Genomic DNA, 20,121 nt, shown 5'->3' with positions numbered 1-20,121 from the left:
TGTGTGTGCCGTCATCTTAACCTTGTGTTTTCAAAGGGAAGTGGATGTGTCGGGCGATTTAGGAAGGGGGTGTGTGTGTGTGTTTGGGGGGGGCGGCAGCTTCCTGTCTTGGGGGCTCACAACACAACAGACGGCCCTTCCTGAACCTGCCTCGTCTTGCCCTCCCTGCCTCTGTCTGAATGTGTCTCTGTGTGTGTTATCTCACCGTGCTGCTGTTGTCGTCGGCCTCTAAATGGAGCGAAGAGCCGCAAACAAACTTCAGGATTTGTTGTGGCAGCGAGGTGAAGATATTTCCACTTTCCGTTATCAACACAGTGACGCCGACACATAGGCGAGTGTGTGTTCCTGTGGCTAGCACACTCATACAGTATCACAACACACACACACACTCGAGCTCGCACCTTCACTTACTGCCCTGCACACACACCATAATCTTCTTTTTCCTCTGCCTCTCATTCACATTCCTTACCTGTACTCGTGGGTTTGAACATGTGCACCATGATTCAAACTACCTTTTTCTAAGCCCGAACATCACCACACCTGATTGCAGTGTCTCCCAGCATGATTGATAAAGAAAAATGGGGAACTGGAAAGGACAACAAGTCCAAAAGAGTTAAGAGTTGTTAATGCTCTGCCTCCTCGTATCTGTTACCTGTAATCACAGGTTTGCACCCGAGGATACTTCAGAAAAGCAGCAATTTTATCATATTTGCAAGTGCTCCCTTTCAGGCTCATAAAACCCTCCGTATTATTTCAAAGTTGCAGCAGTAGCTCCCTCGTTCCTTTTGAATGGGATCAGTCGCAGAGGGCTAGGGCAATAAAACGCAAAAAGAGTTGAACCTGTAAATGTCGTGACAGAAGATAAAAGCATCGCGTAGAGTGTTATAATCAGCTGGGCGGCGTTTTGAGGTCTGAGAAGCCTTCGGACTGGCCGGAGCAGGGACACAGATCTGAGCTGGAAGCGAGTATTAAACTACTCTGCTTCTGTTTCTGCATCAAAACGAGCGCGATGGCCTCTCGCTTGCATTGAGTCAGAGGACATTTGCGTGAAGTTGAACTTTTCTCCTGTAGTGCCGCTGTGCGCCTTTTTAAATCTCCGTAGCTCAGTGGGCTGCCACGCAAGGTCCGTTAGGGGGACGAAGGCTGCAGTCTGTTGGGGACCGGACATCGCAAACCCCAAAAATACCAACCATTCTACCTTCACGTGCTTGCTCTCCTTCTTGTGAGGGTTCTCGTTGACATAATGCATTCCCTAGCCCTCGACTCTTACCTTAACCATAACAACTAGATGCCTAACCACAACCCCGTACCCTGACCTAAACCTAAACCTGAACCTTAAGACCACGTCTCAACCTTCAAACAGTTCTTTGAAGTAGCGAGGACGGGCCAGAATGTCCTCCATAATGCAGAAATGTCCTCATTACGATGGTCTTTGGTCCTCACAAAGATAGCAACACAAGCCCACGCACAAACATTCATACAACCACTCATTCCCTAACTTGGCACTCTTTCCTAACCCCCCCCCCCATTCACTTGCAATAATACACACATGCACACACTTGCTCATATACACAGCATGTACAGTGTGTGTGTGTGTGTGTGTGTGTGTGTGTGTGTGTGTGTGTGTGTGTGTGTGTCTTTGTTCGCTGCCTCCTCAGCCAGAGATGTGTGAAAAGTGGGTCACAGGTCGGACCTCTTTGTCCCCTCCTGGGCAAATGAAAAGTGACAGACACCGGCCATGCATCTCTACTAATACACACACACACACACACACACACACCGACACACACACACCGACACACACACACACCCTCCATCCCTCTCGGCAGCCACTAATTGCAGCATGCCGTTATCAGAGCTGCGGAGGGCCAGCGCCTGTAATTGCAGAACATCCCTGGACAAATAATTCGGCAGTTAGTTGGACCGTCGGAGGCCAGCGCCGGGCTGGCAGGGGCCACCGGGTCACGGCGAGCCGGAGCCCAACCAAACAAAGCCACTGCCTTCTGTTCTCCAAGCTTTACTCTAAGGCTCTAACTAATAAATAAGGGATAAAAACAGATAAATAAGGGTGATGGAAACGCGGGTCAGCGTGGCTCGGTTCTGCTCGCTGCTCCGGTGCTGAGTGTCAGCGAAGTCGGCTGAACCGCTGAACCAGACGCTGGTGCAGACTCCTCTGCTGCCGTCCAGCTGTCGGCAGCAGGAGAGACTTTATAACCGAACTACGAGCAGGACGCTCACTTTATTTCTCTGACTGTGTGGACAAAGACGTTAAAAGAGACTCACGCAGGCCGATGGAGGAGTTCGGTGCTGGACCGGACTGTAACCGGGCAGCAGCCGTGAATAATAATACGTTTCTCATAGCTGTAGGTGAGGGGTATTGAAGAAAAAACAGCTGATAAACTGCTTTTGCCACCTTAAATCTTTAAAGTACTGCAGCTACAGATGATGTAGGTTCTGCTGTGGACAAAGGTTTTAGGACTCCTGGGTTGAGGATGCAAACATGATCTGTTTCTATGTGGAGGAAGTGAATCAGCCGCAGAGACTTTGGGCCGGCGTGTTCTGATTCTGTAAGTTGCCGATTGTCTCGAGGACGGACTCGGACTCGAGCAACAGCGGCGATAACAGCTAGTTTAACATCTTACAGAGCGTATGTCTGCTTCTCTGGTGTCTGTTCATCACTTCACTAATCATCTGTCTTTTCCTTCTTCAGGGTTTTGGACCCAAAGAGCCAGTGAGACAGAAGAGGACCTGATATTGTGACCCGATCACCCTCCAAACCTCAACCCCATCCTGTCGTCCCCCCCCCTTCTCCATCCCTCCTGCTTGTCCTCCGGCCGACCATCCTTCTCTCTCCGACCTCCTCCCGACTCCCCGACCCCTGCTGCGGATTCAAGACTTTTCAGGACTTGAGCGTCTCCCCTCAGTCCAACACGCTGATCAGCTGACCAGAAGCTCCTAATCGCAGAGCCACGCGGCCCAGTGTGGTCCCAGTTCAGGTCCCGTCTCGGTCCAGTCCTGCTGCAGGATGGCAGGTCTACCGTTCTGTCTGGCTGTGATGGCCGCCGCTCACCTGCTGACCCTCAGAGCTGATGGTAAGAAGCAGTTTTCAGTTCATGTGTCTTCTGTTGATCTTTGTCACAGAATGATCTCAGTCGTATCCGTAGAAAACACCAGAGGCAGCTTTTGCTGTTAAAGTTACAGAAAAGTTAACTATGGTCGACCTTAACACACCAAACATACATAACAAGGTATCGTATGTCAACCTGAGGGTCGGGGCCCCACGGGGGTCGACCGATATGCAGATGGGGTCGCAAGACGCTCGCTAAGAACAGAAATATTAAGATTAATTAAATAAAGTTAATTTTTATTAACATTTTATTGGAATTGTGTGGAGAAAATAAATTGGTTGATTTATGTTGCACGACCTTTGAACTTCATGAACTTGGACCCTCACAAGACTGCAAGTTGATTTGACTCGTAGCAAAGGAAGCAAGGAAAAAGTTTGACCGATGGATTTAATTGATCGATTGACCCGTTTTAAACGAGACGTGATCTCTGTGGATCCGTCATGGGATCGAACGCTACGCTTTAAAACGTACGGCTCACTTGCGTGAAGCTGAATTCAAAGCACCGCTCCAGCTTAGACGCAACGGACGAGATGCGTAGCGATGGGCGTGAGTGATAGATTAATCAGTTAATAACTGTACCTGAACGATCTTCTGTTCCTTTAGTATCTGTGGAGAGCATGCACGGCCAGGACGTTTTTAAATACTGTATTGGCCCAAATATAAGGCGATCGTGTTCTGTAAAGTACGTTTGAAAAGGCGGACTAGACAACTAGCTCACGAGTCCGCGTAAAGTGTCTTTTAGCGTTCGTCGGGCCTAAAAGTGTTTAGGAAACCTCCTGCGGTTCAGCCTGCAGCACTTTCCTTTTTTATTTTATTAGGAGTGCAAAACAGACAACATAGGGCGAACACAAAACAACAATAAACAATAAAACAGCAGTGAAAAAATAAGCAGAAATGACAAACGGGTAATAGCATGTATAATAATAATGATAATAATATTTTGTGATGACGGCAACAGTAATATCAGTAATAATAACGATAGCAATATTAAAGATGGTGTTGATAATAAGTTGTGTTGACGGCAATAGTAATATCAATAATAATAATAGACAACATTGATAATAATAACAACAATAACAGTAGTGATACTAATACTAAAGATGGTGATGATGATAATATTTTGCGATGACGGCAACAGTAATATCAGTAATTATAACAATAATAACATTTATATCAATAACAATAGTAACAGTAATAACAGTAATATAATAATAATAATAATAATAATAACATTTATATCAATAATAGTAACAGTAATAATAATAATAATAACATTTATATCAATAATAGTAACAGTAATAATAATAACATTTATATCAATAATAATAGTAACAGTAATAATAATAACATTTATATCAATAATAATAGTAACAGTAATAATAATAATAACATTTATATCAATAATAATAGTAACAGTAATAATAATAACATTTATATCAATAATAATAGTAACAGTAATAACAGTAAAATAATAATAATAATAATAACATTTATATCAATAATAATAGTAACAGTAATAATAATAATAATAACATTTATATCAATAATAATAGTAACAGTAATAATAATAATAATAACATTTATATCAATAATAATAGTAGCAGTAATAACAGTAATATAATAATAATAATAATAATAATAATAACAGTAATAATAATAACAATAGTAATGCTAAAGATGGCGATGATGATAATATTTTGCGATGACTGAACAGTAATAAGAATAATAATGATGATAAAATGACAATAGTAATAATGTAATAATGCCACACACCACACCTCTCCTAGCTTCTGGTCCTGCCTGCAGCACTTTCTGAAGGCTCGTCTTTTGCTGCCAGGGATGAAATAAATTCCCGAGGCTGAGTCGTCTGTCAAACTGCCCGAGACTTGCCGCTGTCACAGATGACGAGGGGCTCAAACGGACTATCGGAGAAGACCCTTTCATTAGCCCGACAGGAGAGAGCGCGAGTATGTGACTGGAGATTTACGTTCTGCTTTAACGTTTTACTTCACAGCGTCTAATATTCGGGTCAGCGTGGTCGCCTTCTGTGTGGAAAATCAAGGTGACGCACACGCCGTTAACTACTTCTGTAACTTCAGGCTGCAGCGCAGCGTTCAAGCTCAGCCATCTCATTAGACTCGATGCATTGCAGCGTACGTCGCTGTTAGCTAAACGGTAAAATCTGGAAAAAGGAGCGTTGCTGCTCAGAGCGCCTCTGCCACCGACGGTCGCCATCACTTCTCTGATTTGTCCTCCCGGCCGGCTGCTGTTGTTTTTAATGAACTGCCTTTAAACGCGGACTTTTAGCTGCAGAGTTACTCATTAACCCTTTAGTTTGTGTTCAGTGAGATAAGCATTGACGTTAACATAGAAAGTGGCGGTAATCAGCCCCCCCCCGTATCAGATGCCTTTTGTTAAAGCCGCGATTAAGCGCCAGTTGGCTGATAATTGAGAGACTTTAGGAATGAAACGAGAGAAACGACTCGACTCCCCCAGAAAAAAACATTTGTGCCGTCCTGAAAGAAAAACCTCTTCTACTCAGCTTTATTTACCCTGACTGGCCTGACGGAGACATTCACAGGTAGACGACCAGGTAGCTTTTGGCACTAACTTGTGGGTTTGTTGTGCTTACGGTGTGTTTTAGCTTGAAGCGGCGTTTCTGGCTGCAGAACGCTTTGTGTCCAGTAAGCTCCAGCAGCATCCGAATGAGCTTCATAACGAATAAGAGATAGTGAAATGAATATTTTTTTAGGATTTATTTATATTTGTGTTTATTAATTAGTTGTTACCTTGGCAACAACTACTCTTCTCGGAGTCCATATTAAGAAAGAAGTAATACATTTAGAATATCCCAGTTGCACCCAACTAGACCTGAAATTAATAAAGACATTTTAATTATCATTCGAGCCATTTATTATGTGAAAATGCGAAACATTTTCCTGGTTTGGAGCTTCTTCGATGTGAAGATTAGCTGCTTTTCTCGGTTTTAAATCATAAACTGAATATCTTTGGGGTTTGGGACGTCACATTGGACTTTTTTTTTTTTTACTATTTTCTGACATTTTATAGATAAAACCACTAATAATCATTCGCTGCGGCTCCACCTGCAGTCCAACAACATATGTATGACATACAAAATATGACATAGAAAAATTGACCATTTAAACAAGAATATAAATTACAAGTTATCGCTTCTTCCACCGCACGTTGGAGTGTTTCCTTTTCTGAATCAAGGGTCCGAGGACAGAGCGTTTCCTATGTTTTACAGAGTGTAGAGCTCAGTTTCTGGGTGTGAGAAAATGCCGGTTTATTGTGGACAAAGGGTCAAAACCGGGAGATAAACGTGCATTTTCGGATTTTGTCAGCGCAGTGCGGATGTGTTCAGAGAGGTCACCTTCTGACCTGCCAATCACTGGCCTACAAACACACACAAAGCAGGCTGATAAGAGCAGGGTGGCGCCCCGCCGAGTGTTACTGACTGTGATTGACTCAGAGCCTGATAACACACACACACTGTAATCTGGGGAGGAAAAGGAGAGCCTCTTTCTGCCGTCTTATCAAACTATTTCTCCACTTGTTTTTTCACCTCCTTCTGTTGGCTTCGGTTCCTCTGCGTGAAACGTAATCTTTGTCGGTGAAAGATTGTTAATTTAAAAGCATCCCAAAAAGCTTCAAAACTAAAAGGGTTGAATACGTTTGTTTTCCCACGATGGTCTGAATCAGGTTTTAATGGCCTGGAAAATGTTAAAAATGTCAGCAGAAGATAAATTCAGCGTGAAATCGGATCAATGCAGCAGCATCACAATGGCATGGTACAGTTTGAAAACAGGGTTGGATGAATGATAGATTCAGCTTTTTCCCCACCGTGGTCCCCCAGTATGCTACGTAAGACAGAAAACAACACGTAATCACCAAAACAACAGCGTTACCTGCTTAAACTAATAACCTGCCAGCATATTACTAATTAACCATCTGTCTAAAATATATATTAAGGATTCAGCTATGACTAGACTCTAGACTCGCTTGAAACAAATCTGTGAAAGAGTTTCCATGATTAGTTTCTTCTGTTCAGAGTTTTGTAACATGAAACATTTTAATATGAACCAACATGAATAGCTGATAACTGCCACACCAGACACATTCAGTTTAAAGCAGCTGTAATCAATATTATTATTATTATTATTATTATAATTACAATGTCTGAAATGATGAATGTGTCGGTGTCTCCGCTCGGCTTCACAGAGCTTCATAGGGACTTTTCGCTGACCTGGTTCGCTCTCAGCTCTCAGAGCGTCGTTTCCAGAGAAGAAGCTGTAAAAAGCAGCTGAACTCGAGCCGCTCAGCAGCAAACAGCAGTCAGAGAGCAGCTGGTGGACATAGCGGAGCATCTAGCTGCTAAAGAGCCAGATGTTTCCCTCAGCAGCTGCTGGAGACCAAACACAGAGCTAAAAGCAAACAAACACCACAGCAAAGTATGATAATGTTGCTCCGTAACCGCTGGATGTGGAAATAAGCAGCCGTTTGTTAAACATATCAACTTAAAAGGTGATGACATGTTAACGTTGTGATCAAGCCACTTGTAGCACTGCTTGTATATTTAATCTTTTGCTTACAGTCGTTTTTCTCTCCACTTGGTTGACATTTTATGTTTACAATTAGTCTTGAAACAGTCCACAGGTGAAGTGTGGCCATGACAAATATCTGCAACAGAATAAACATCTCACTTCCTGAGCTTCAGCCCACATTAGCGCAACAATAAATAAGAGGTTTCCACTATCAGAAGTTGTATCAGCCCTCAGAAAGTCTCGCTCTGTCCCGAACGCCACTCCTCCCTGCAGGAAGCTGTTGAACTGATTGTTGTCGCTCTCAGTTCCTCTCTGCACATGAACCATTTCCTGTATGGCACTGTACGAGCTGTCAGCAGCACTAAATGCTCCAAACAGCCATTGTTCTCCGGAAATATCCTTCAGTCCCTCCGGAGACATATTCGCCCTTTGAAACGGCGTTTTATTTCCCGTCTCTGGGGGTTTTTCTGCCGCAGTGAAGACTGAGAGTCGCTGAACGCCACGCGGCTGATTTCACACCAAAACTACACGTTTCATAAATCAGATTTTTACTTTGAATCCAGACAAGTGAGATTAGAGTTGCGTGCAATGTGAATTAGGGCTGCAACTAATTAGCTAACAACAAATCTGTTTTTTGTTTTTTACGCTAAATTGATTAATCGATTAGTCCATAAAATGTCAGAAAATAGTGCAAAATGTCTTGTTTTTGTCCCACCAACAGTCCAAAACCCAAAGATTTTCACTTTACTGGGTTATACATAGTGAAAAGCAGCAAAGCCTCAACCTTGTTCAGAAGCTGGAAACACTTTTTGCCTGATGGATGACTTAAACAATGAATTCATTTTTGTTTATCAATAATCAATAAATGCATATATTGTTTCAGCACTAGTGAATCTGAATGTTCGTAAATCTTAAGAGTTAATTTTAATTAAACATCACGAGGCAGGTTTACTTCACAGCTCTGCTCCGTTGTCTGGTCAGTTGTGAGGTTTTAACGAGCGTCGGGTGGTAATTACCTCATTGGCAGGCTTTCAGCTGCTCACCGTCACCACGGCAATGCGGGGTCGACCGAATAAACATCTCCGGGAGGAAGCTGACGGAGGAGAGGTGGAGTTCTGGCAGGAGGCGCTGCTTTATTGAAAAGGGGTTTTGGTCGTAAAAGTGGAAAACGAGCAGGAGAAGCAGCAGGTCCTGTGTTTGATTTTCATTACGAAGCACAAATGTAGTAAAGATACAAATGCAACGCTACCCTAAAGTATCAGGTTTTTGTTTTTTTTTACTTCATGATGACACACATACACTCCTGAAACCAACCCCTATGACTCTGCTTAGAGACGTGTGCAGAGCAAGAAGATTAAACAATGTGCATCAGTTTAAAATTTCAGTCAAACTTTTGACGTCTAGGAGTCTTTTATTTTTCTTTCTGTGCTGACAAACTACGTCATGATGCTGAGGCGGGGGGATGTGAAATTAACTCAAAGTCAAGTATAAAAGTTGTAGCAGGCAGAACATGGGTGCACTGTGTGTTTGCTGCATGTGTGTGGGTTGGTCTGGTGCTGAGGGGGCGGAGCTCACGGGAGCAGGTGCACGTATGTCTGTAAAGGTGCGCACTTACCTGAGGCCAGGTTGTTGAGAGTCAGGGACGGGTTTTTGTTGACCGCCTGATTTTCCTGTTTTTTGTCCATCTACGTTACCTGTTTTATGCATCTGGTTTTCATGTCCATCCTCTGTCTGCCGTGCTTTGATAGCTCGTGTGCAATAAACCTCCAAAATGCATGTTGGATCTCAGAACATTTGTAAAGTACAGACTTGTTCGAATGTACAAATGTTCGAACCCTGGACCCGCCTCTGACCCTCACCGCGGCTGCGAGGTTTGTTAAGGAAGCCGCTACAAAAGTATTTCAGGGTGCTCTCAGGAGGAAGAAAGGTGAAACTAAATGTCAGGACGTATGAGACCTTCAAAATAAGAGCATAACATAAGTAAAATGGCAAAAAACCCAACAGTTGTTAATGTAATCGTACAACTGCTTTGCCCCTCCCTCACTTGGACGTGGAACAGTTTGAAGGTTGGAAACAAACAAAGTGTTTGACGGCGACAGAAACGTTTGCGCTGCGACTGATACCCGTGGATGTCCTGAGTTCAGGTCATACACTTGAGAGAGATGACAGAACTCGTGCAGGATGTTGTATCACGAGGCGGATTCGATAACAGTCGTCTCGATCGCTTTCTCTGATCATCAGCAGGACGACACGCAGCTGAGATTGAGTTCAGTATGTGTGTCGTCCTCTCCTGTCGACCTGCAGAAGTGATGACGGTTGTAACGAGAGAAAACCAGCTTCTCCTCTCCGTCAGATGGATCATCCGCCAAAAAAGGCAGCGTTTAAGGGCATTTTGCATGTAACAAGCAAGATGGAGGTGAAGTATTGTGTGAATACTTCATCAGTAACTTGAGTGGAGCACCAAACTCCAGCTTTAACAGCACACGCCGCCTCTGGTGGGGAGAAGACAATAACTCCTCTCATGTCCGTGCAGCGTTTTGGTAACAAAGGCTGCCTCCGGTACTGCAGTGATGTTGGTCATTTCATTATTGTCATGCAGGCAAAGTACTGTAAAATCCTCCAAAAGCTGCACACTCCCTCTTTTCTCACAGTGACCTTCAAGACTCATTGCAAGTTATCGCAAACGCTTGATTGCAGTTGTTGCTGCTAAGGGTGGAGCAACCAGTTATTAGGTTTAGGGGGCAATCACTTTTTCACACAGGGCCATGTAGGTTTGGATTTTGTTTTCCCTTAATAATAACAACAACCTTCATTTAAAAACTGCATTTTGTGTTTACTTGTGTTATCTTTGACTAATATTTAAATTTGTTTGATGATCTGAAACATTTAAGTGTGACAAACATGCAAAAAAAATAAGAAATCCGGAAGGGGGCAAACACTTTTGCACACCGCTGTATTTGATTTGATGGCAAAATACTGTAAGATGCTCTAAAAGCTGCACACTCCCTCTTTTCTCACGGCGACCTTCATCAGCTACGTTTCGTGTTCGGTGGACACCTTTCTTATACTCACTGTGAGGCCTTTAGGTTTCATGGGACATCTTTGCTGTTGTACGATCAAACCTCACATCTCATACGCTTGCTCTTCCTCCTCTGTTTCACCGATCGGTGTGGTTGATCTGTCCTCTCTTTCCTCCGTCCTATCCACTGTTATTTGTCTCTGCTCGGAGCAGCAGCGGCGGGACGTGTTGGTGATTCCCTGCAGGCTTCAAACTTAGTCACAGTGGAGATGGTTATTAAGTCCGTTCACCTCACAATACAGGCAATTTGAGGCAGTCGAACACAAACAAAACACACATTTAATCAGTCTACAGTGATCATAAAAAAGAGACAAGCAGCAAATCCTCACATTGTAGAAGCCAAAGAATATTTGGGTTTCAGTTTGTGGCGAACAATTAATCTATTAATCGACTAAACGCTTCAGCAGAAATCTCCGTCCCGGAGGGAGAGAATTCATCAAACGTCTCCCTGGTCTCTGCCCAACTGTAATGTCGCACAGTATTTACTTATGATTTGTTTGTCTAAACATGCGTGTTGTACCGGACAGGTGGAGTTTATCACCTCAGGGCAGTTCAGAGTGAGTCTGGTACGTTTCCAACACGGCGAAGTAGATAACGATGACTTTCAGAGACTGTTCACCTCCTCTGCTGATGTTTAACTGCAGCAGTACTTTGAGGTATCTGTACATTTATCTAACAGCAGGAGGTACTAGTTACTTTAAAACATGAAAAACTGTAAAACTGCGGTGCATTGTAAAAGGTTACACTTCCCAACAGTATATCAAATTTTATCTTAAACAATTAGTCGGTTAATCTATCAGTTAATTAGTCTCAATTATCAAAAAACCTGTTGCCGACTGTTTTGATAATTGTCATTTTTCATGTAAAAATGTAAAAAGATTTCACGGTTTCAGCTTCTCAGATGTGACGCTTTGCTGCTCGTCGTCCTCTTAAATCACGGTGAACCGAATAATGTTGAGGTTTGGACATTTTGAAGGCGTCGCTTTGAGCTCCGAGCTCCAAACAATCAATGGATTAAACAAGAAAATAATCAGCAGATTAATCCGTAATGAAGATAATCATTAGTTATATAAAATAGTTAAGAATGAGCTTCCTGCTTTTACATGAATGCATGAGTAATAATAATCTAATGATGCGATATATAATAGTATAAGTCACAGGGGACATTTTACTGCACAGAGTGCTTTTTCTTTTGATACTGTATGTACAGCATATTTTCTAACATACTTAATGCAGGACTTGTAATGGCGTTATTACATTGTAGTATCGGTACTTTTACCACCACTGCTTTCTACTGAGGAGCGAACAACCTCTGAAACAAGGTGTAATTTATAGATGTTCATACTTGCCTACTGAAGGAACCCTGAAGTTGTTTTCTGTATCTTAGTTTTTCTTTAGTACATTTGATTTCTCTTTCTCTCAGCGCGGGTATCTGTTGAGTTTGAGCATATCGTCTTTATTACTCTGCATATTTGCAGTCAGTGAGTCATTGTTGACTAACTCGCAGTCGTAAAGTTTCTCTGCATGAGAGCAGAGCAGCTAACTTTGTGTAGCACACCGACCAGCAGCTGGGACATGGCAGGAGCTAAAACAAGTGCTCTCCGGTCTGCTTTAACCAGCAGCTCGCCCACATTCCTTGCTTCATACTTTCGTCCATACACCTGCTTAATTTCTTCTCCAGTGTTGAAGTTGTTATATTTAATAACCCTGTTTCTTGTCTCGTTATCGGCTGTATATCTACTGTCATTTTTCTCTTAGTGGTGTGCAAAAGTGTTAGTCTAGTCTAGGCCTAGTCAAAGTCCTGACCTGAATCCTATTGAGACGCTGTGGCAGGACCTTAAAAAGGCAGTTCATGCTCGAAAACCCTCCAATGTGGCTGAATTACAACAATTCTGCAAAGATGAGTGGGCCAAACTTCCTCCACAGCGCCGCAAAAGATTCACTGCAAGTTATCGCAAACGCTTGATTGCAGTTGTTGCTGCTAAGGGTGGAGCAACCAGTTATTAGGTTTAGGGGGCAATCACTTTTTCACACAGGGCCATGTAGGTTTGGATTTTGTTTTCCCTTAATAATAACAGCCTTCATTTAAAAACTGCATTTTGTGTTTACTTGTGTTATCTTTGACTAATATTTAAATTTGTTTGATGATCTGAAACATTTAAGTGTGACAAACATGCAAAAAAATAAGAAATCAGGAAGTGGGCAAACACTTTTGCACACCACTGTATTTGATTTTTAGGATAGCAAATAACGATTATTTTCATTATCGATTTAATCTGCGGATTATTTTTCCGATCTTTTAGTCTATGAAATGTCTAAAAACTGTATTAAAAAAAAGAGTCTACGGTGATGTCCTCAAATGTTGTGTTCAACCAGAGGTCCAAAACCTTGAACATATTCAGTTCAGTTGATCTAAATAGTTGTAATTATTTTTCTTTCAATCGACTAATTGTTTCAGCTGTATTTATTTGTTCTTGCTCCAAGTTTTATCGTCTTTATTACTCCACATGTTTGCAGTCAGGGAGTCATTGCTGACCAACTCACAGTCGTAAAGCTTCTCTGCATGAGAGCAGAGCAGCTAACTCTGTGTCTGCGGACCGCTTCATCCTCAGACTCGGCGTCCAGGTTCGCCGTTCCTCCGGCCGGTCGATGTTTAGAAGAGAGGTCGGCAGCTGGCGGCCTTTTGGCTGCGGATCAGAGTGTTTTATCAGACTGCTGCTGCTGGATGTAAACAAACAGTCGGTCTGAAGCGACGCTGTGACTTTAAGAGCACATGGAGAGAGTCTGATTACCCAGCGTGCTCTCTGCCAGACCTCAGTCTCCACTCTGGCTGCCGGCACAATTAAGCACACATGTGGATGGAGACACACTGAAGCGGAGCAGCCATTTCCAGCCTCAACACACCCACCGATCCCTTCACTTCTCCTTCCTCCAATCAGAGCTGTCCTGGCCTGAGAGGGAGGCAGGGCGGCGAGAAACTGTGTGTGAGGTTGTTCAGGTCTAGACGCTGGTGACATCATCGCTCAGTTTGCCTTTTTTATATTTCTGTTTCATGTTTTTCATTCGAGCAGTTTGTAAGCTGCACACTGTGAAAACAAAGGACCGTGCGGAGCTCAGGTTTGCCTCCTCTGCCTCTACTCGGGGAGGTCAGAGGTCAGCGTGTCGCTAAGGACAAATCGGCGTTGTAGATACCTTCCAGCGTGGGTCTTTAATCTGAGAAAGTCACTGTGTTTGATGTGATCATCAGCTATATCCACACTGAAAATGAGTTATTACAGACTCCTTAACGCTCACGTGGCAGCTTACGTAATTGTTTAACACCCTGAAACAAGATGATGTTTTAAGATTTCCGAACTCTGGAGACTGTTTTATAAAAGCTGTTTTTCTCGTGGAGAAAAATGCAGTTTTACTCCGGACGGAGAGCAGATTTCCCCGGCTTAGCGTGGACGCACCCGGTGTGTCGGGGAGCTTTTTAACGTGCCAGCTCAGCTCAGCGCGAGGCGATTCTTGTGTCTTTCCTCTGTGCGTCCGTCGAACATGAGTCAGAGTCTGCGTTCCAGTCTGCAGAGTCACGGTAGACTCGCTGATCCCCCGTGCTCTGAACCACAGGACCAGGTTTCACTCTGAGAGAGGACTCGTGTGGGAGGGAGACACACAAACAGGCTGCAACCATGGCGACCAGGCAGCTCAAAGTGTAGGTGTGCAGGTAGTTCGTGTCCAGACATGTTATCATGCACGTCTGCACACCTCAGAGGCTGTTTTTATTCTGAACCAGAGAGAGGAGAGAAGGAAGGGAAGGCATGACGTAGAAGTGTTTTAAAAAAGCTGGAAAGGAGGGCAGTGAGGGAGGAGAGAGAGCTCAGTAGACCAGATCTGAAGCCCCGTCCTGCATGAGGGACGGAGAGACGAGAGAGGGATTAAAGAAACAGACGGCAGTAAAGGTGGACTGATGAACGGGGATTAAGACTCCTCCTCCTCCTCCCTGTCTGATTCCTTTATCTCTCTGTTCCTTTCATAAACATTTTCCGGAGTTTCTCTGAATCTTCTCTCTCTGATAAAGCTGAATTTATTAATGGATTAACAGAAAATTACTATTATAATAATCAACTTATCGCATTTACTGGCTGCTTAAATCTGTTGTACGTCATTGTAAACTGAATGTCTTTGTGTTTTGGACTCTTGAGTTTGACATCTTTTACAATTTTCTGACATTTTACATTTTTCAAAGAGCGCGTCTGTTAGTATTTTATTATATATTTATTATTATTAAAGTTCCTCAAGTGAACATCCAAGCTTCCCAATGATGCAATAAATTAATATGCGAAAGAAGAAAAGACAACAGGACCATGAACCAAAAAAACGAGAGCGAGAAACTGAAATAAAGTAAACGTTACAGGAACAAACGAAAGCCTTCATTCAGAGGCGATTTCTGTCGGCTGCCCTTAATGAGGCCCATTAATAAATTATTCTAATTTAAAATAATAATCATGACCGTGCACTTACAATTAGACGAATGAATATAATATATATCTTTAAGAAGACCACGCTTGCGTTGACCTCTGACCCCTGATCTGCTTCCTTTTTGGTCGTTTGTCGTGTTTTTGAAGTTTAAAAAATGGCTAAAATGTTGTTGCTGCAGTGATTCTCTGTTAGTATAAACAGCGTCGGGCTTTATATAGAGCTTTGTCCCATCTCCTCCTCCTCCTCTTCCTCTCTGACTGTCGTCCTGCTGATAGAGGAGGAATGTTTCGCCTCTAGCAGGAGTCTCTCTGATAAATCTGACCTGAAGTCTGTTCTCCGAGCTCCACTCTGTCCCCGAGTCCTGGACTTAAAATTAAGATCGTTGATTAGTAAATGCGTCACACTGAGAATTAAGTCTCATTGAAAACATTCGATAAAACACAAACGCTCTGAGAGACGCGGAGCTTGAAATCTGGTTCTGACTCAGTCTGTTGTTTCTCCATCCAGCTGCAGGTCAGAACCCGGACCACGTCCTGCAGGGGACGGGGGTGAAACCTGAGGCTCGGCGGCTCGGTGAGGACTCGACCATCGCGCCAGAGGACGCTGCCCGTTTCCTCAGCTGCTACTGCTCCGGACACTGTCCCGAGGACACCACCAACAACACCTGCCAGTGAGTAGAGACCGCACAGAAGAAAACAGTAAATCTCTGATAGAAAGCTCGGGGAGGGCGCATCCAGTCTAGCCCTGAGGACGGTAGAATAACTCCATGACAAGCTTAGTGATGGGAGGAAGAACAGTTTGATCAGCTGATCAGTTACAGGAAGTTTGAATCATTGTTATTGATACATATGAATGATCTGTGTGTGTGTGTGTGTGTGTGTGTGTGTGTTTTTCTTATCTATTGGGGACCTTTTCTATTATAAACACTGACCTTGTCGGGTCCAGTAGTCCTCATGGGGACCAACGCCCCGTCCTAATGAGGCAAAACGTCATCTCTGAGGTCCTGGTTAGGGTTAGGCTCTCCACAATGAATGGAAGTCAATGCAGTGTCCTAACAAGGATAGCTTCTCAAACTTGTGTGTGTGTGTGTGTCTCCTCAGGACCAACGGTCAGTGTTTTGCCATCATCGAGGAGGACGAGCACGGTGAGGCCGTCCTCACCTCCGGCTGCATGAAGTACGAAGGTTCACACTTCCAGTGCAAGGTACACACACACACACACACACACACACACACACACACTCAGGTCTACGTTCACTGCTGTCATTGCTGAGATTTTTGCTCGACTTTAATAGCTTCTTTTTTTTTAACACAAGATTGACGTATTTTGGAGCTAAAGTTGCGTTAGTTTTAGCGCAGAGTTGACCCGAATCTTTCTGCAAACATCTCGGGGAAACGTTTTTAAAATTTGAACATGTTAAAATTGTCATTCATCACAAACTGAAGTGCCCGTGACTTGGTCTCTCAGAAACAGATCTGCGGTCTGTTTTTAAGTATTTGCTATGGTCTTGTTCTCAAAATTAATCCGTGTTTTTAAGTTTAAGGCGTCTCAGGAATCGCGCTGAACGTTAACTAAAGGACCAAACGTACTCGTATCTCAGGGGTGTTTAATGAAGCTTCCTTCAGACACTTTCAGCGAGAAGAACTACTCGGAGAGAGTAGTTCAGCCACAAAGCAGAAATTATAATGTAGTTCTGACAGCTGAGATTTATAATATTAAAAAACGGAACAATAAGAAATGCACGTTTATGTAAAGGCTTCATGTGTACAGGTAAATAAAAGCTAACAGAGCTATTTAGGTTATATAAGCAATAATATGATGCTAAAAATACTAGGGCTGGGCAAGTTAAGGCGTTTTTATGGCGTTAACGCATTAATTAATTAACGCCGACAATTAGTTTATCGCGCGTTAACGTACTTTTTATTTTGAAAGTCCGTTGCTCACTGCGTTTGAATACACATAGACTGTAATAATACAACCGAATACAACACAAACCATGGGTCGCAGGACGGGTGGGAAGTTTATCAGTAGGCTGCTGGCTGCTTGGGATGAGCGTCATCACGCGTCTCAACCAATGAAAGCATTTGTTGTGTGCCTAAGCGCTACAGCGCGAAACAGAAGATCTCTGGTGCGGACAGAAATGGAAAAAGGTACCGAAATCTTAAATGGACATTTTTTTTTTTTTTAACAAACTAAACAAAACGTTAATGTTTTATTTATACTTTAGTGTTATATTTAATTTGATTACATTAATGTTTAAGTTAAGATTTACAAGAAATGTTAACTGCTACTAACTTTTAACTGCTGTAAAAAAGCACTTTATTTGTTTAAAGTTTTGACAAACCAAATGTTATTGCACTTTTGTTCATACAGCAGTACTTTGAAAGAATAAAATTACGCAATACACTACTTTTGATTTCATTATTGAATTTTGCTCATGCTGCGATTAATCGCGATTAATCACAGAAAATCATGCGATTAAAATATTTAATCGTTGCCCAGCACTAAAAAATACATAAACCCACGATTTGCCTGAATGCAGCTTGTTTTATGTAACTCGGTGAAGGAGAAACGAATTATCTGAGGAGCCGAACGAGCGATCAAAGTTTGATTTGTTTCTGCAGAAACTGGTTGTGACAAACATAAATCATCGCTGTTGCTGTGAGGTTGTAAGGACAATTTCTTCCCAAAACGGTGTCTTTTAAAAGCTTGTAGTGCTCAGAATGTGCGCTTATGGTCAGGACTCCTCTGCGGATCTCCTAAATATTGGCCGAGACAGGAATCGTTTCCTACGTTAGGAAAGTTGATAAAATGTGAGGGTTTTTGGCCAGTTGGGAGTGATTTCCCACTCTGTGACGCCTGATAAATGCAGGCTCCGCTCTGTTAAATGGTGCATCAGAAACATAAGAGCACCTGATCTGAAAACTGTCAGGTAGAGGAGGCGGGAGCGTCAGCTGTTGATTAGGTGAGGTCTGATGGATTGATTGTATGATTGCTTTGATTGACAGGACTCTCCCAACGCTAAGACCAGGAGGACGATCGAGTGCTGCAACACCGACTTCTGCAACAGAGACCTGCAGCCCAACCTCCCCCCGCAGGCTCCCTCCGGTAACATTCACGCCCCCGAGAGACTCAGGTGTTTATCAGGTGAACGTAGGCCCGCGTTAACCACAGCGTTTTGTTGTTTTTCCCGGATGTTTCCAGAAGGAAGCCCCCACTGGCTGGCCTTCCTCATCTCCATGACGGTCTGCTGCTGCACTCTGATCTGTGTCACCGTGGTCTGTTATTACAGGTAGGGCATCACCTGTGCATTATCCGCGGCACCTTACGCGACCAAAATGATCCGAAGGCCTTGAATAACATCGTTTTATTCGTTCATTTAATCAGAGTAAAGAGACGCTTCAGAACGTCACAGTAATCCAGTGACAGCTGTCTGCACATCTGCAGACAGGAGCTGCTAACAGCTGATTCAGCTGCTGTTAATAGGGACTGTTTGACAAAATGTAAACAAATATAGGCTAAAAAAAGAACGGGGCTCAGGTTGAAGCCCACAGCTAACTAACTGACTCCATGGCAACATTATACTTCCTGTTTACGTCCCCCAAAGCCTTTGTCTCAGTTTAGTCTGAGAGGGGATGAAACTATCATCAAAAAGAAAAAGCTTTTTCATATTGACTGCAATGTAGATTTCTGTTATTAAGCAGTTGTTTTTCAGTATGTTTTACGGTGCTTTAGCCCAAGCCAGTTTCTCAAAATAGTTGCCAGTGGCAACCTGGCAACCATTACTGTCGAGCCCTGAGCAGCATAACTGGACCTGCCATGTTAGACATCTTCCACAGTAGAAAAGGTGTTCAGTCCTGCAGGTTTACCTGTAGTCTCTCAGGTAGAAGTGACTGCAGGTAATGCAGCTGTTGTTCTATATTTAGAAATATAAGTGTGTGTGTGTGTGTGTGTGTGTGTGTGTTTGACAGGTACAAGTGGCAGAGTGAGCGTCAGCGGTATCACAAGGATCTGGAGCAGGAAGTCTTCATCCCTGCTGGAGAGTCGCTCAAAGACCTCATCCACCAATCACAGAGCTCCGGCAGCGGATCTGGGCTCCCCCTGCTGGTAGGGACACAACATTGCACCAGGACGGACACACACACACACACACATATATAAATGCATACATAAACGTAACAGATAGATTGAATACATCTGAGAGGCTGAGACTTCTGTGTTGAGAAGTACTGTGGAACAACTTCTTGACCAAATATGTAAATTTTAGTGTTTCCTCTTTATTTTAAAAACCGTACAGTTTTCGTCCAATGACAATACACCATCTCGCGCCTGGTTTCAGTCCGGCAACAGTCTTCTCTTACTTTGCCGGCCGTTTCTCAATTCTGCTTATACTGATGCTAGAAGGGGTAAATATCACCGTGGCAACAAGCTGTCTTGCTGTTTACCACATAGACAAATTCTACAGATTTTCTACTTCTGCATCTTTTTTGGCGAAGAGCCGGCCGTCCACAGCGTTTAGCGGCCGAGCTTGAATTAAGCAGAAACTAAATAACACAGAATTCTGCAAATAATCCTGTTTGTCTCCTGTAAGCCCGCTGAAACGCGTTCATGTTCTTTTCCTCCTCGTTCTTTGGTGTTCGGATTAGGGTTGGGGTTACAACACTTGAGTTTTGATACCTAAATGATGCTTTTGAGAAAGGTAAACATGTTTGTCTACAAAATCCTTGTTTAATTTTAACAGAAGAAGCCAAAGTTCTTAATGTCGAATGTCGTTTAAACACAAGCAGCCGCACAAAAACTGACAAAATACAATAAAAATAAACATCTAAAACTGACAAAAAGCTGATTCTGTCGTAGCAAATCTTCTTCAGGTGTAGTGAAAAAGTCA

At 43.1% G+C, this 20,121-nt stretch overlaps 1 protein-coding gene across 5 annotated transcripts in view; it reads left to right on the top strand.

Annotated features, from left to right (window-relative positions):
• Positions 1-20,121, top strand: part of LOC122884884 (bone morphogenetic protein receptor type-1A-like) — a 63,845-nt gene that overhangs the window by 32,915 nt on the left and 10,809 nt on the right. For 3 of the 5 annotated variants that reach the window (XM_044215355.1, XM_044215353.1, XM_044215354.1), the window contains 5 exons: positions 2,711-3,092; positions 15,741-15,903; positions 16,334-16,436; positions 18,242-18,525; positions 19,205-19,340. In XM_044215355.1, coding sequence (XP_044071290.1) covers positions 3,026-3,092; positions 15,741-15,903; positions 16,334-16,436; positions 18,242-18,525; positions 19,205-19,340 — 753 coding nt within the window. In that variant the 5' untranslated portion in view covers positions 2,711-3,025. The remainder of the gene's footprint in view (positions 1-2,710; positions 3,093-15,740; positions 15,904-16,333; positions 16,437-18,241; positions 18,526-19,204; positions 19,341-20,121) is intronic. The other 2 variants (XM_044215357.1, XM_044215356.1) reach the window with 2 other exon arrangements.

Source organism: Siniperca chuatsi, linkage group LG11 (assembly GCF_020085105.1).
Source record: "Siniperca chuatsi isolate FFG_IHB_CAS linkage group LG11, ASM2008510v1, whole genome shotgun sequence".
In the NCBI taxonomy this organism is placed as follows: Eukaryota; Metazoa; Chordata; class Actinopteri; order Centrarchiformes; family Sinipercidae; genus Siniperca; species Siniperca chuatsi.
The sequence above is the reverse complement of the archived record's forward strand: the minus strand, read 5'-3'. Positions and strand labels throughout refer to the sequence as shown.